The sequence below is a fragment of the Mytilus galloprovincialis genome, chromosome 7 (genome assembly GCF_965363235.1).
Source record: "Mytilus galloprovincialis chromosome 7, xbMytGall1.hap1.1, whole genome shotgun sequence".
NCBI lineage: Eukaryota > Metazoa > Mollusca > Bivalvia > Mytilida > Mytilidae > Mytilus > Mytilus galloprovincialis.
In genome coordinates this window covers 63,987,536-64,005,636 of record NC_134844.1, presented here as the reverse complement: position 1 = coordinate 64,005,636, position 18,101 = coordinate 63,987,536, and the positions used below count along the sequence as shown (strand labels likewise).

At 30.9% G+C, this 18,101-nt stretch overlaps 1 protein-coding gene across 1 annotated transcript in view; it reads right to left on the bottom strand.

The window, feature by feature from the left end:
• LOC143083468 (uncharacterized) overlaps positions 1-15,444 on the bottom strand; it is a 53,648-nt gene extending 38,204 nt beyond the window's left edge. Inside the window, exons 1-3 of the mRNA XM_076259734.1 lie at positions 15,178-15,444; positions 10,890-10,942; positions 6,721-6,816 (exon numbers count right to left, since the gene is read on the bottom strand). Of these exons, the coding sequence (XP_076115849.1) occupies positions 6,721-6,816; positions 10,890-10,916 (123 nt within the window). The 5' untranslated portion in view covers positions 10,917-10,942; positions 15,178-15,444. The remainder of the gene's footprint in view (positions 1-6,720; positions 6,817-10,889; positions 10,943-15,177) is intronic.
• Positions 15,445-18,101: the final 2,657 nt, after the last annotated feature.

The following is an 18,101-nucleotide window of genomic DNA, read 5'->3' as shown; positions in this document are numbered from 1 at the left end:
TTGACAAAAATATAAAAAAATTATTAATTCAGGGGAAACTATCTAAACTGAATACTTTCACCAAATGACTTTTCAAATGTAGAATTTTACAGTTTGATTTAAAAATACATCAATTTCAAATCTAAACAAATTGATTTTCTATTTTACATCTATCCTCAGCTTAAGAAAATAAACTAGATTAATGTTGATATGTGTTTGTTGAAACTTGAAACAAATTGTCCCTTTACTATATTGGATTGTAATGACATTTTTATGTTATTTCTGTTGATAATTTAAATCCAAAGAAATATAGCAAGAGAATGTCAAAATGACAACAAAGCAGGTTTTTATTACATTTATTAGTGTCATTTTAAAGCACTGACAGGCTATAAGTCCTGAATGGTAAAAGTGAAAAATGACCTTCATTTTGTAATCAGTTTTAACATACTGTAAATTCAAACAAGAATGTGTCCATAGTACATGGATGCCCCTTCTCGCACTATAATTTTTTTTATGTTCAGTGGACCCTGAAATTGGGGTCAAAACTTTAATTTGGAATAAAAATTAGAAAGATCATATCATAGGGAACATGTGTACTAAGTTTCAAGTTGATGTAACTTTAACTTCATCAAAAACTACCTTGACCAAAAACTTTAATCTGAACTTCGTACTAACCTTTTCTATTTTCAGTGGAGCATGACATTGGGGTCAAAACTATAATTTGGCATTAAAATTAGAAAGATCATATCATGGGGAACATGTGTACAAGTTTCAAGTTGATTGGACTTAAACTTCTTCAAAAACTACCTTGACCAAAAGAGAACGGACGTATGGACGGACGGATGCACAGACCAGAAAACATAATGCCCCTCTACAATCGTAGGTGGGGCATAAAAATATTGCGAGGCTTTTATTATTACGGAAAAAGAAAAATGCAATAATTTAAACTCGCATTTTGAAATATTTTAAATGAATTAAACAGGAATTTTTCTCAAAATCGTAAAATTTAAAATCTCATTTAAGTCTAAAATGACAAAATCTAAACAATAAATGCATGCAATTTGGTCATTCATAACAATTATATTAAAGTCTGATAAACTGTGGTAGATCAATTCTCATAATCATTGTAGGCAAATGACTTCAAATGATTTTTCCCACCATTGTCAAGGGCCATAACTCCTGAGCAGTTTAAATCATCCAAAAGAAATTGACTTCAACTTTCTCATCAGAACAAACAATATAAAGTTTGAAAATAATTGGTTAAATGGTTCATAAGATAATTCGATGAAACAAGTATAGCTGTCCAACTGTTAAACCAACATCAGTCCAATACCCCACTAATCTAATTGTAGTTCAAAGTCATCATGGTCATGAAAGTATTGGAGGAATACAAAAAGCACAAAAACATTACAAATCATTACTGTTCAGCTGGAGACTTGGAATCTATAATTTTTCTGTTCATTGCAAAATTGTTAAAAAAAAGTATATGTTCATAGAGGGTGGATGAAACGGTAATTTTCGTACAATGTGTTTTGCCATTTTTATTTCATGTGCAGCCTTAAAAAGGGTTTGTTACAATATTTACTGTGTTTCGTGAAATCCGTGACAAGTAATTGATCAACGTGCAGGAAATTTTTTATTGTTTTTTCATTGTGAAATGGCAATTTTATTTCATGTTCTTCCATGCAGATAACCCCCCTTTTCACCGCTCTTCATAATTAACTTACTGAAACATTATAAGTATATGTGTGCAACTTTCCCCCACATAACATAGATTGCAGATGTGAAAGTCACTACTAAACAAACAGAATGATTTAGACTTTAAATCAAAACATTCTTCAAATTTTCCTCTAGGAAAAACGGTATTATTACATTTTCCCAGCATTAGGTTGGCCTTTTTTGTACCCAAGGCAGGTGAAGGAAGTCAAATTAGGAGCGCTATGATTGGATGTAAGGGTACAATACATTTTTTTATTTATCTATGAATAACTGCAGTGAGTATGTTTACAATATAAATTTTGAAACATATTGAAATATTTTCTATAGAATTATTCGAAAAGACTTTTAACATTTCATAAATTTGGTGCAAAATGACGGTGGGCACGGATAACATAAACGTTGGAAGTTGGTCATGATACTATTTGGCTTTAATTTTTAAAACAGAATAATAAAGTACTAACACAACATATAACTGTTTTATAAAGGTTTTTATCTTAAAAAGTGGTAAATTTAGAAAATGTTAATATTGTCGCCTATGGCAGAAAAAATAGTACCGTTTTCCCTCTAATGAAAAATTAAACTGCAGATGACATAAAAATATATAAAATTATTAAAACCAACTAACCTTCTGTACAAATTGATGAATAATTTACAATGAACAAAAATCTCTAGCCAGTCAATTTAAGAATTAACATTTAAAATCCAAATAAAATGAAATCTATTTCACTTGATATTAACTGTATCAAAATTCAACAAATCAATTATCTCACAAAACTGAAACAAACCTTTCACACGAATGGCTGATCCAATAATTTAAAAATCAAAGTAGAGAATTAAAAAGGCATCTATTTAAATGCTTTTATTGCGCATTTGTTATCATGTTAAAATTCATTAAAATATTGATATTTTATATAAATCAGTTCATTTGTGACCTATTATTGAATTTAATCGAAGTAGATTTAAAAACAATATGATAGATTTATATTAAAACTATTGACATCATGTGATACACAAAACAAGCTCAAATTTCTATTGAATTTTGAATGGATTTTGATTGTCTTTTGATAGTATGTTAGAATAATTGGTTCTTTTAAGAGACTGAATACCTCATATATCTTTAAAGAGTATGAGAAAATTGAACTTTTACCGGGGTAAAATTGGTAAATTTCTAACTGATCCAATTAGACAAAATAGTTTTACCTATAATAATAAAGTGTTAAGGATGCAAGGGTACATATGTAGGTCAAGGGTAAAACACTAGCTACCAAAACTTGAATCTTAGAGGTGGAACTAATCAATTTATAGTACTGTGATTTAACCCGTACAACTATACAACTTAGTTAGTTGTTTAGGATTGTCAAAGAAGTCACTTTTAACATGTTCAAAGTTGTAAAAAAATATTCTGTATTCTTAAAAAATATACAATGTATATGATGTACTGTCAAAAAAAATTAGATTAGAGAAAAAACAAGGTGGAATAAAATAAGGGTGTAAATTCAGAAAAGGTAAGAAACAAAATGGTAAAGATGGGTCTCACCAACTGTTAAGACATCAGTTTAGTAAATTTCTTGGCACTTTAACAATTTACTCATAGCACATTAATGGCCCTCTGATCCTTGAATATGATATATATCTTAAAGATTGAGTGGATAATAAAAATAGTTTTTGCAGTCTTCTTACAACTAGTGTGAAGTCTGTTTGGCTGTTTGGAATGTAAACATAACCATATGCCCCCTATAGTGAACTTGTCATGCTCTGCAGGTTAAGAACCCTTGCACCATCTCAAAGAGGAGTCTCTAGGTGGCCTGTTGCAAGGCTAAATTTCTATCCCTACCCATTTTACCTATATTATACATTGGACATCCAAATTTCCCTAACCTTCATCCCAGAATGCCACTATGACAGGATCTACCTATTGTATTTATTGTTATTTTGTTCTTGTCCTGAACATGCTTACATTTTTGCCACTGGATGTTAAGCAAACATTTATCAATCAATCAATACAATATGACCTTAAACTTATTTCTTTCAAGTATAATAACGTCTTTGACCTTTTTCATGGTAACATAATTAAATGTTAAATATAGCAAACTTTTTAAATAAGGTTTGAATAAAGAAGAATTTAGAAACAGAAAAACTTACCTAATAACGAAACCACAAAAATCAATTAGCCGATGATTAAAATTTTCAGTTCAATTTGAATTCCACAAATTGTACGACAATATCCCAATATTTAATTTACTAAATATTGACATTTTCTATAGAATTCAATTATGTTGTATATAACATATGTAAGATATATAAAACAATATTTGTAGCACTCAATTGAAATTATCAATGATATTTGTTAAACAAAGCAAACTTACTTTCGTCTGAATTTGATTAAGATTTTATTTAACTAGCTTTGAATTTAGTTGATAAGTACGGTCATAAAGATTAACACCAGATTAATTCAAATTCAAATGAAGAAATATTTAAGATTATATTGTATTGCTCATAATGATATATCAAATTACTTCTATGGTATATGCTCTTAAAGTGACCTAAATTCAAGGCCATATGACATGTATGAGGAAAAAAGAGGCAGTTGGAAAATATGCTAATCCAATTGAAACAATAAAGTTGTTTTTTCTTAATTATTAAGGAATGACTGTAATATTTTTTCTGTCTATGTAAAATAACATAAAAAATTTGGTGCACACTGAATAACGTGCGTAGCTGGTTATTTAACAGTGTGCATCACATTTTTTATGTTATTTCGAATAGACAGAAAAAATATTACAGTCATTTCTTATAATTTAATTCTAAATTCCATTTTAAACTGTGGAAAACCATGAAAAAACGTTGATGGCGTCACGGTCACATGACTAAATTATGTCTATGGGCTGATAACAAAATAACGTCAGCCTATAAGGTGACGCTTTACATCCAACATTAAATTATTGGGGAATAGACAAAGGATTTCAATAGAAAAAGAATGCGTCTGAGGAAACAAATGTCTAGCTCAAACTTTGAAGTTTTTAAAGTTAACAAAGGCTCTCAATAGCCTGAATCGCTCACCTTGATTTTTTGGCATTGATCTTTTGTTTAAGAGTTTAAGTGTCCAATTTCATTGTAATTTGGTTTTTTTTTTTGGTTTAATGTTTTTTAATAAGTGTTTGAAAATGCAGTTTTTGAAATTGGTTCAGTAGTTTTAGAGGAAAAGATTTTTTAAAGTTAGAAAACATGATAAACAAATTGTGTAAAATTGTCCTAAAAGAGCTGAATAACTCTTTAAGGGGTCAATTGACAATTTTGGTCATACCAACTTTATTCTAGATACCTTATATTATTCAGCTTAAGTTTGGTTGGGATTGGTTCAGTAGTTTCAGAGGAGAAGATGTTTGAAATAGTTTACACCAGTTGGATGATGACGATGACGACGACGACGACAACAGACGACGACGGACACAAAGTGATGGCTAAAGCTCACAGTTCCTTCAAATCAGTGAGCTAAAAAGGAGCATAACCTTAGAACATTAAAACTCACAAAACTCATAAAAAACTCTGTATGTGTGTTGTAAGTCTCAGCATTGTGTATGAGTTTTATAAAATTTGGATGAAACAAACTCAAGTTTAAGAGTGTGGAATTAGGAAAACGGAAAGGAGGGAAGGATGGACAGTTAAAGATTAAATGCCTCTGTTGCCGTATAAAAATCACACTTTCAGCTATAGCTAATGTTGCAAATTATTAAGGTGGTACCTAACACTACAGGGAGATAACTCTGTAAAGTCAGCTAAATGTTTTAATTACGTGTTGTAAAAAAAATGTTAAGCTTCTCAATGATCAAAATTGGTGTTTGTCAAACTGCTATATAATCAGTGTAATTTTTCTGACAAAACGGTTGGTTCAAAATTTTTGAAATTTTTATATTTTTGTTAGGGTCAAAGTAAATACATTGTCCAAATTTTATGAAAATTAAACGAGCCAAATTAATTTTAGTGAAAGTGTTGGGTACCACCTTAAAACATCCAACTCTATAAACTTTAAGGAATATAATGTGCTCTTCAGAAACCTATAGCATAATTTGAATATGAACATATGCATCAATGAAAGTTTCAATGAAAAAGCTTTGATCTAGCTATATATACAAATACCTGCCAACTGTCACGATTTGAGGGGATTTCCCCCATGGAGGCTCCAAATTGAAATTTTGAAAGAGCAATTTTGTCCACAATTTGAAACAAAAACAATTATTTTACAATGACTTTAGGCTTACAAAAGTATGAAGAAGCCAAAAAAACAGCATTAAAATGTATTTGAAGGCCTCCTTGAAGGTTTTTTATGACTATGACAGCCATCTTGCACACAAAACCCCCATGGGGATTTTAAAAATTTGGCAGGAAAGTATACAATTCCTTGGCATTGAAAACTTGTTAGTTAACTTTAAGTATAAATATTGATTAATTAATTTCTCATTAATAATCTAATCGACAAAAGAATCTTACATGTTTTTAGATTACTTTGTTGCATGATAGAAAACAATAAACTGGGGTTAATAAGAAAGTCATTTGTACTATCCTTAAACGACTTATTGATTAATATTTTGATTTTAAGACTATATCGGAATAAATAAAGATTGGGAGACTACATTGATCTGACAATTTAATTTCATTTAGGCCTCTTTCTGGTGTTGAATTCTGAATATTTCAAAATGTGTTTGAATTGTTTTACACTAGTAATTTTTGGGCCCTTTATAGCTTACTCTGTGTTGGAGACCTTACCTTGACCTTTAAGAAGGAGTAATATGATAATGTGTGTAGGAAAACAACCAAAAAACAACCACCAACAATAAAAAAAAATGTGCACAGGTTTAGTTTAAGGAAATTTAGAATGAGCATGATGAATGCTGGCTGCCATGATTAAGTTAAAATTGGTTGATTATTGTTTGCTTTACATCCAGTGACAGGTACAAATATAAGTCTGAACTGATTATGGTGGCCAATATAATGGTTGTTTTCTGTTCTGGTTTTTCTAATTACCTTTTCATCAATAGATCTTATAACAGCTAAGTCTTTGATGGTTCCTAGGATATTGCGTACTTTGACCTCATCTTTTCTGTGTATACCACTCTTAAGCTGAAAATTAACAAAGAAATACATTATCCTGCATGGATTGAAAGAGAAATGTTTTTTAGTATGATAATATAATTAATGTTATAAAAAACATTATAAATTTAAAGTATCACCCCCTCCCCCTTTCCATCAAAATCACAATATGTAAAAAGTAAACCATTATAGGTCAAAGAATGGTTTTAAAAACATGTAGCCTTAATGGCTCACATGTCATGAACAGCAAGCTATAAAGGACCCCAAAATAACTATAGTGCAAAACAATTCAAACAGAAAACCCAACTGTAAATGACTGTCTAATCTACATGTATATAAAAAAACAAATATGAGAAGTAGTTGTGAACCACATCAACAAATTCATAAAACCAAGAAACATTAAAGATCAATCCATGAATTAAAGAAAAACAGATAACCAGTCTATATATATACTGCATGATCAGTGTTTCTTCCAAAATATAGATCATATCTTATTTAAGCTTTACAATAAATTACAGACATTCTACTATTTAAAATTTATGTTACACCTATTAATATTGCCTTGGCTATTGTGGAGATGAATTTTAATGCCATTATTTCTGTACCTTAAATCTATCATATCTACATAATAATCCTTAGTGATTAAAGGTAAACTGCTCAGGTGAGTAAATACCTGTCCTCACCTGACAGAATAAGTCTGCTTTTGTCAAAATATAATCAATTTCATTTTGAAATAGGTATTAATTTCATCTGAAATTCTTTAGTTGACGCTGTGAAACTAAGAAAATCTCTGTGTTGTCTGGTGAAAAGCTGTCTTCTTTCCATACAATAGTTTACTGACTTTAGAAAAAATATTTTGTTTTTTGTAACCATAAAGTTGTTTACAAAATACCTACAAAGGGCTTAGCATTTATTTACAAAACGTTTGAAATTCAAGTGCAAATTATCATGAATAAATTTGTTCACTGTATTTTAAGATCACTGCATAAAAGGTCATAAAAGAATTTAAAGATTCATCTTTATATAATGTATTCCACCCAACTCTCAAAACTATTTTCTGTTATTAAATATTGACTTTAGCGATCATGAGTATATTATAATACTCAAGAAGGTACAATATACATATACCTCGTACAAAATACATTCTAATTTGTTTCTCAATTTAAATTTGTTTTTCAGACAACATACATACTGTACGAGCAGACCTTGTACAAAACTGGGATACAATACAAGAAGACAAAAGGCAGGGATAAAGTACAAAAAGAGTATAGTCATAAACTAACAAGAGGCTCCAAAAAGCCAGTATTGCTGGTCAAACAGGATTTATATAGTTTTTGCTTTTAAATTGTGATTATCAGTGTTTGCTTAAAAATGCCACTTAAAAATTCTTTGTTTTGGTCATATTTGCTTCAAAATAAATAAACATTGACTGCAATCTCACTGCTAATAGATTTCAAATTTTTTATCATATTTATACTGTAAGTTTTGTTCTAATTTTAGCAACAGCAGCCATGTTTGTTGATAGATCAGTTATATATCAATTACAACTTATAAACTATGTTCAGAAGTTGTTGTTTGTTGATGTGGTTCATAAGTGATTTCTCTTTTTTATATAGATTAGAACGTTGGTTTTCATGTTTGAATTGTTTTACACTAGTAATTTTTGGGGCCCTTTATAGCTTGCTTTGTGTTGAAGACCTTACCTTGACCTGTAAGGGTTTACTATTATAAATTGCGACAAGCATGAAGAGTTGTCTTATTGGCACTCATACCATATCTTCTTATATCTAGATACCCTAAGGAACATTCAGTTAAAGTTTGAAGATATTCTTGAGATAGTTTACGATGATGACAGCAAGGAGAGATGCTGACAGACAACAAGCGATGGCATAAGCTTACATGGCCCTCTGGGCCAGGTGAGCTAAAAAGGACAAAAAGTATAACCAAAGTTAGACAAGCAATCACAGAATGATTTTACAATACAGCATATTTCCCCAAAAACAAGAAGAACAAGAATATGTCCATAGTTATAACATGGATGCCCCATCCACACTAAACTTTCTATGTTCAGTGGACCACGAAAACTGGGGTAAAATCTCATTAAAATATGAAAGATCATATCATAGGGAACATGTGTAATAAGTTTCAAGTTGATTGAACTTCAACTTCATCAAAAACTACCTCAACCAAAAACTTTAACCTGGAGCAGGACAGACGGACGGATAAATGGACGAACGAACAGGCTGATGCACAGACTAGAAACATAATGCCCATAAATGGGGCATATAAAAATACAAAAAAATACAAATATTAAAGAATAATTAAACATAATGGGTCAGGTAGCCCTGGGTACTTCTGGTTCATTTCTAATAAATCAATTGCAATTTAAGAATCTTACACACATGCACAAAAGAAGAAAATAACAAATTTTAAGAAAAGACATTTTAAAGTACTTGTATGTATAAAATCATAAACAAATTATTTTGTCCACAAATTTTGTGTCTTAAAATTTCTGGGCTGATAAAATTATTCATTGTTTTGTAAAAAAATTCGTTCAAAAATTGTTGTGACATAATTTTGTGCATTGAACATAAAGTAGAGTGATTTTACATGTACTTTTTATTTTCATTTTCATCAAGATCAATATATTCTCAAAGGTTAACATTTAAATGTATTCAGATCTTCAAAAGGATACAAATAAAAACATTTCTCAACTTTTTGTAAATATTTGAAGGGCATAAATACTTCAAGATTGAATAGATATTTTTGTAAGAAATAAATCAAATCCTTTTAAAACGAACCGCAATTATGATTTAAAAAAATATCTCTTGCTTATATCCTAACTACCGTTCAGATTTTAAAGTTGAATTAAATGAACTCGTCGACTCAATTTTACACAATCTACCTAAACGATTTCTTGCTTTGTATAATAGCATTTAATCTCTCATAATAAAGTTATTTCAATAGAATATATAACTATTGTCAGACATAAGTATTTAAATGTATGTGTGCTTATTTAATAGTTGTGTATTAAAAATTGTTTACTTTTGGAATTTCATTGTTGTACAAAGCAAATAAGGCTTGTAAAAGAAAGCTAATTACAAAATTTTGAAAAGAACCATGAATAGTATACTTTTGGAGTCAAATTGTATTCTTCCATATATTGTATCCGTTCTAAAATACCACATGTTATTTAACATAACGGAGTTTAATATATTTTAATACAGAGTTTTAATATATTATAGGGTTTAATATATATTTGGATGCACTTCAATGAACTGAAAAAAACAGATAGAAAATTTCACATCAAGATTTAACGTTAAATTATTTTTATAGAAAATGTTTGAATGAAAATTTCTCATTGAAAAAGTGTTGTGTATGAAACTTGCTAAATTAAATGAAAAGAACTCATTGAAGTTATGCAGTAACCCTGCTGAAATTACCTTCTATTGAAAATACACTGCAAATGTACTTAAAGGAGTGAATAAACTGTCTTTAATATACATAATATATGAAAAGAAAGTATTTTGGGAGGTTTTACACAAGACATTAAGGAGACCTCATGTAACAGTCATTTAATTTATTCTGGTGCAATTTTCAGAATACCTTTGAAATTTGCTGTACTGTTAGAAATAGTTACGTTGTACTTGTTTTGCATGTTTTGATTAATTTCATAATTGATACATGTACTATCATGACTATGGATAAATATTTGTTCTAGGGAAACCAATATTTCATGGACATGTAGGATAACAACAATTTAAATTGTCCAACAAAAAGTAGACTTGTACATGTGTAGGCAGATCTTGGACGATCAATGCATTTGAATGGGAGCATATAGTTGGAACCCCCCCCCCCCTTTTTACTCTGGGTTGGAAACCCCCCCTTTTTACTCTGGGTTGGAAACCCCCCCCCCTTTTTAAGATGGCTGGATCCGCAACTGGGTAGCTTAGCTATAAATGACAGACAAACCTGTATCAATACAAGTATAACAAATGGTATATTACCCACCAGGTATATATCCACGAAGACTTTTAGTAGATTCAAATACAAATGTACTTAAATGTTCAGAAATACCATGAGTTATATCCCTTTTAACCTACCTCTGAAACAAGATCTGCTACATCCATTTTGAAATAAAACTTTACAACCTCATCTGTAAAATAAAAAACAATATTTATTATTTAGCTCTTACTATATCATTACTTTACTGTTCTACTATACTCTTACTAAAACAAATTTTTGGACAAGTCATACCACAATGCATAACTAAACTTTTAGTTCTGTACCAACTTTAAGGGTTAATGTTCTTGAATAATCAAATAGCCCAAAGGAAAAGCTTACATGATAATAAAATTACATTTTCATAAGTCTTACAGTTTTTGGGTTTCTTTCTGTCTCATTGATGTATACCCTACATGTACATTTCCTTTTATTAATGCTTAAAATTAAGTGACATTCAATCACTTGATGAAATAACCACCACCTACAGCTGTAATTTTGAAAGCCATTGGCCTGGAGTCAAAAGAGGGACGAAAGATACCAGAGGGATAGTCAAACTCATAGATTAAAAAACTGACAACGCCATGGCTAAAATTAAAAGAAGAACAGACAAATAATAGTACAAAAGACACAACATAGAAAACTAAAGACTAAGCAACATGAACCCCACCAAAAACTAGTGGTGATCTCAGGTGCTCAGGAAGGGTAATTGCAGTTTCTGCTTAAAATGTGGCTTATGTTATTACAAATCTGGAAAATAGTCTAATTCGGTAAGTCACATTTATGAAAAGGGAACGGTATTATAGTTACAACATAAGGAACATATCGGAAGTCATTGATTTGTGAAACGGTTATTCCATAACGGTCAACCAACTTGTGACCAAATGCGACCAACAGATACAGTTATATTTGCTTGCTTACTTCTAGAAGTAGACCATTATGGACAGATTGTGTTTTACCTCTTATTTTTTTTAAATTTAGTCTTGATATGAAATTTGGTTTAAGCATTGAAAAATTGGATGTTTCATTTATTGACATACATTTGAAGCTCTAGATATGTAAACTGTAGTTATGAATGCTCGAAAACTTGTTAAACCCTCCTATCCAATTTGTCCTTGTCTGCATCTAAATCAGATTGTTTGCCTTTAATTGGTACTCAATTGGATATCCAATGAAGACATGTACTGGTATTAATCAAACAAGAACCAATCCTATGAAGGAGACCATATGTATTCATTTTATATTTGTGATTTCGGGGCATTTTATAGCTGACTATTATGCGATATGGGCCCTATGGTGACCTTAGATAGCTGTTAATGTCAGTGTGTCATTTGGTCATTTGTGGAGAGTTGTCTTATTTGCAACGGTACCACATCTTCTGATTTATACACTGCCACATCTCTAAAATGCATGACATGTTTTACACCCAAGAATGAGTCTTTAGTAAACTATAATACAATTATTGATGGTATATTTTAATGGTCTCTCAACATGCTCAAAAGTGTAGGTAAACAGTCAGTAGCTATAAACTTTCTTTTGTTTGCATATATATTCTAAAATAAGAACTACACATGATGCTTCGACTCATAACAAATAACATGTAGATGTCGTTTCAAATTTACAATAAGTGGCAACAGGTTGTAACACAGATAATAAAAGGTTTAAAAAGAATTAATAATAGTTTTGCAAGACAAAATAAGATATGAGTATACTTTGTTTGTAAATAGGTATTTAATTTGATAATTTAGTAGATTAAATCCAATGAAGGAATTTATATTTTATTACAAGATGTTATATCATGTCTATAATTTATCATTCTAAATATTCTACAAGCTAATGTTGAAGATTGAAATAATTGGAATAATTTAGAACCAAGTTAGCCAGGAACATGAGGAAATAAAATGCAACCAAACTGCATATCTTGCACAAATGAAGTGTTCTATTTTAATCTAAAAATGATTGTCTTGCAAGTACTGAATAAAGCATTGCTACATCCATTGATATCTGTACCAACATACCGGCTAACTTAAAGATCCAAGTGCATGAGAATTAACCTAATGTTCCTCAAAAATATTGTCATAATTAGTTTAAACATATTTATTTAGAGTGGATTGGGATACAAGTTTTGCAACTTATATTAATCCCTTTCCACTTTGAAGGTGCGAGTGCTGCCTTGTATCGGCATTGGCCTGCTTTTTTTCAATATCTTTCTACAAGGGTGTCTTTAACGTGCAAGAGATATGACTCTCTCTTAACACGGGTCAGCCATTAATTGTCCCCCTTCCAACAGACTATAATTGTTTCCTCAAGACTATACTCCCAAATGGTGTCAAGGGAGAGCCGAAAATTCAGTCCCTGAAATTTTCATCCCGAAAGAGAATCCAACTAGGAACTTTCGTGTTAGTATGTTAGTAGTCCGATGCACTAACCACTACACCACTGCTCTACTTGTCATACTAATAATACCCTATTTATTCATTTTAATGCATGTTTTGAGACTGTAGGTACATGTATATACATAATTAAGTCTTTCTCGGACTCAAACTCGGATTCTCGGACAGCCAAGGACAATCTTTAACTGTAATTCTGACATTTCAAATGCAAATGAACAGATAACAATTAGACTGAGATTGCTTCTCAATCCTTTAGAAAATCTTGAGAAAATTTATTAAAATATTAAATGGCATATCAAGTTACACCTTTGTTGTATATTCAATTTATAAATCTTGAGTTACTTTTTAAATGATCTCGCAAAAAACATAAAGGATTATATCATATGTCTTATTCATCAAGTCGTTTACATACGTTTTGTACATTTTGTATATATATTTATGCAATTTCTATCATAATACACCTCAACACAATAATATGACACTCTAGAAATGTTCTAATATTACACAATTTTTTCAAACCAGTTGAAGCTATATGGGGCCTTGTTCAAATAATATGTACTGCATCACACTTTTCATAATGACAAATATTTTACCATGAATTCATGAACACATCAAACATAACTTTTTTAATGATTTTAATTTCTCTTATTAAAAATACTTCATAACAATGTACCTTGACCTATAATGGTTTAATTCTATAAATTGTGACTTGGATGGGGAGTTGTCTCATTGCCCCTCATACCACATTTCCTATATCTATAGACAATAAAAATCTGAAAATGTTCACTTTCTAAACTTTTCCTCGCTTATCTCACTGATGATGACAATTCCAATTTCGCGATTTTTGACCCAAACAGGAATCCCCTCTAAAGGAGGTCTTATTTTGGGGTTCTGATCCCGGATCTCAATACTTACTGTTTTGTCAGATTCCTGTATCCCACAAACACTATGTACGTTAGCAATTCTCCTTTTTTTGTAATTTCCAGTGTCCCGCTAGACTTCATTTCCCGTTTTTAAGGCACAATAATTTGACTTTCACGTGTCACGCTTACAAAAAATTGACAATCCTGCGTCACGCTTAGACCCTAATTAGATTAATTCTAAATGACTAAGTTTTTATTTTAGAAAGGACTAAATGCCATAAGGTGTATTGAAATTGAGTGGAATAAAACACAAATCACATAGAATATGTAAATATTCTAAATCAGACTCACTGAACTCATACCCGTAGCCAGGGGGGTTCGGGGAGTTCGGACAAACCCCTCCCCCCCCTTGAAATCAAATAAGCACTGTTAAAGTCAACGTTTTGTTCAGAATTGTGACTGTTAAAGTCGAGTTCATGAGTCCAACGAACCCCCCCCCCCCTGGAAATTCCTGGCTACAGCCTGGAACTAGTATAGATATCTGTTAAGGCCAGCTGAAGGACGTCTCCGGGTGTGGGAATTTCTCACTACATGTACATTGAAGACCTGTTGGTGACCTTCTGTTGTTGTCTGTTCTATGGTCAGGTTGTTGTCTCTTTGACACATTCCCCATTTCCATTCTCAATTGTATTATCAAATTCCAATAGGGATTAGCATTTATGAATTACATCAACAATCAATTTTATGTTATACTTTGATTATGCATTCAATTATATAATGGTGCTTTAACCCATAAACAATTAAGTAATTTGAAGTAGTCAGCTCCTTAAAAATAGTGTGCATAAAACACCAAGGCTAAGTTGTTTTTGCAGCTTTTTTTTCTTTTAATTGTCCCAGTGATACGTTTGTACAATACTATAGAGTAAAATTTATTTAATATATTTGTTTTTAAAACAATTTTTATATGTGATAAATACAACACAAATGAATACGGGATCACAATATTGTAAATACACTTTTAATTAACTTATCCATGTGTAAATTTGCAAAATTGAATATCAATATTTTGATAACAAGATGTGAATTAAACAATTGAAATCAATAAAGCTAATTAGAAACTCATGTTTTCTTACCTGTAAAGGTGTTTTAATCTCATATGGTTCAACACCTTATCAAATTACAGGTGAAAATAAAAAATTTCTGCACGCACCTTTAATGTATCCAAGTGATACAATAATTTGCAATGTAAAAACTAAAAATATATAAATTACTATTGTAAAGTACACCAGGTCGTGTATCACATTTGTTCGCTTTGCAAATCTTAAGTATGGATCACTAATGTCAAATCATTTTCCCATTGAAGTTATCGCCATAGAGAATGTAAACAAAAACCCATGTGATTATTTATTTAACGGCGCGAAAAACATAGTGTCAAAAATATTACGGAGCACACCGGAAATGTCGTCCGGAAATTGAGATGGGTTAATTAATCATGTTAATGATAAATCACGCGACATACTAATTTGGCTTCACAATTCATAAATGTTTTAAAAATTGATTTGTAAAATCATGCAAGGCTAGTCAAAATCATGTGTCAAAGCCATATTTCATGTAACTTTTTTTAAATTCAGCTTAAATCTGAGATAGTTAAACAAACAAATAAAAACAAAAGTCGGAGGCTCTTTCGACAGTGCCGGCAAAATAGAAAATATGCTACTTTGCTGGCACTAAGTAAGCGGAAGCCAATTCTGCAAGAACAAGATTTTGTTTACATTATGTAATTGAAAAAAAGCTCACTATTTCATATTTCCAAAGCAAATTAAATTAATTCAAACTTTTTTTTTAATTTGAAGATATCTAATTTTATGTGATTACTTTTGTTAGATAGCACTAGGAACACACACACACACATATATATATACTGCTCCCAGATTGAATCCTTATGATGTAACTGTTTATTGAATTTTATGTAATCAGACTGACTTTTAGTTTTGCTATCAACTTATCAAGTCTTTATTTTCCTGTATTTCTTTTTTTTTCTTCACTTTGACTCAAACATGTTGCTTAAACGATTATATTATGTATCTCAAATACTGTGACAGGAGTCCGTTTGCGCCAATCATTCCAGATTAATGTTTATTTTTCTTATTTTTGGCTTATAAAGTATCACATGTATGTCAAAGGAAAAAATAAATCTTTTGCTGATTTTGTTTAAGCCACATATGTTGATGAATGATTGTGCTTTGTTGTTACCATGCATGATGGGATCCGTAGGTCTGAAACCCAATCTACCGCAAGACGGATCTATAATGGGACAGAGGCATTCCACAAGAATTACAATGTCTGTTTTTTGCATTCCATCCATCAATGTTTGTGTAATTGGACAATAAAGTGAGGTTACAACTACCACGTAAATACATTAAATTGCGTAATACTCACGAAGCAGCAGTAAGAAGTAGATTAGTTTCAGAAACGGAAACAATAGAGGAGGGACGTCATATTTCTTTCAAATGGTGCAATGGTATGTTTTATTTTTGACGCAAATAAAACGATGTAATTTTAAAACAGGTTGCGCAAACGGAGCATTGGAGAAAAAAGTGGTGGCGCAAAACTTTAAAAGGACTCATTGTTGGCGCAAACGGATTTCGCCCAATAATGTAACTGTTTCGATCCACATTATGTATACATGTGAACGATTAATAATTTAATTTTGGATGTAACGCGTCTTCTGATTGGCTCACGTTATTTTGTTATGAGCCCATAAACATAATTTAATCATGTGACCGTGACTTCGTCAACGTTTTTTATGGTTTTCTACGGTTTAAAATGGAATTTAGAATTAAATTATAAGAAATGACTGTAATATTTTTTTCTGTCTATTCGAAATAACATAAAAAATGTGCTGCACACTGTTAAATAACCCGCTACGCGCGTTATATAGTGTGCACCAAATTTTTTATATTATTTCTTCATAGACAGAAAAAATATTACAGTCATTCCTTAAATAATTTGATTCTTTTATGTTTGCAATACATTTTCGAAGTACATATTTTTTTGTACTTTATATTTGTAGATAATAAAATTCACTGTTTACAAACAACCGGCAAAATAACTTATGAGGCATATATTGACAGCGCCGGCAAATACCCACTGCCAAAACAAAAACCTCTTCTATATATAATCACTACTTTTTTGTCATAAAGTTTGGAACTTAACCCGCCTTTCTTGTCGACAATCAGGGCCGTAACTAGCCTCTTTTAATAGTGAGGCAAAACAAAAATTTGGCGAGGGGTCTGGGGGCCGCTGAAGGCCCCCAGAAGCTCTGAGAAAAATAACGCAAAATCATGCATTCTGAGCGTTCCATGGACTCTTTCTTACATTGAAACGCATGTAATCTTTAGCTATTATTTTGACAATATTATTCTGGTCTCAGAGCAAAAATAGATTTATTGTAATTTAAGACTTTTAGGTTTCAGGGGCAACATTAAAATATATGTAGGATAAAGTAAAAATCGTATTTCTCATAATCATTAATACTGGGTCTGTCTGTCTGCTCTTGTCTTGTATTGTGCAAAACTTTGAACATTGATCATTTGTATTTTTTCCATGCATTGACTTTGTGTGCGATTAGGTCCCGTGCACATTTACTCCATATTCCTTTATTTTCTCTCTTTAACACGACTTAATGCAAGTTTAACCCTTCAATGTAAAAGGTCATATGGCAATACATTGTTTTTTTTTCAAATGATTTGATACCGGGAAATTGGTGGTCTTTCTTTAATCTAAACCATGTCAGCTATAGATGTAGTTTTACCCACAGGAGCTTGGGTATATGATACAGATATTTCTTATTGATTTTTTTGTTGTTGATTAAAATAGTAAATTTTCTATATTTATATATTTTACATATCTATCACTTCTGTGCATGTCTCACCTATATATAGCTAGTTTCGAGTGATTTAAACGACTCAGAGAAAATATCCAATTTTACAATCCATACTAAGAAAAACTGCCGGTATTTTCTCTGAGTCGTTTAAATCACTCGAAACTAGGTGAG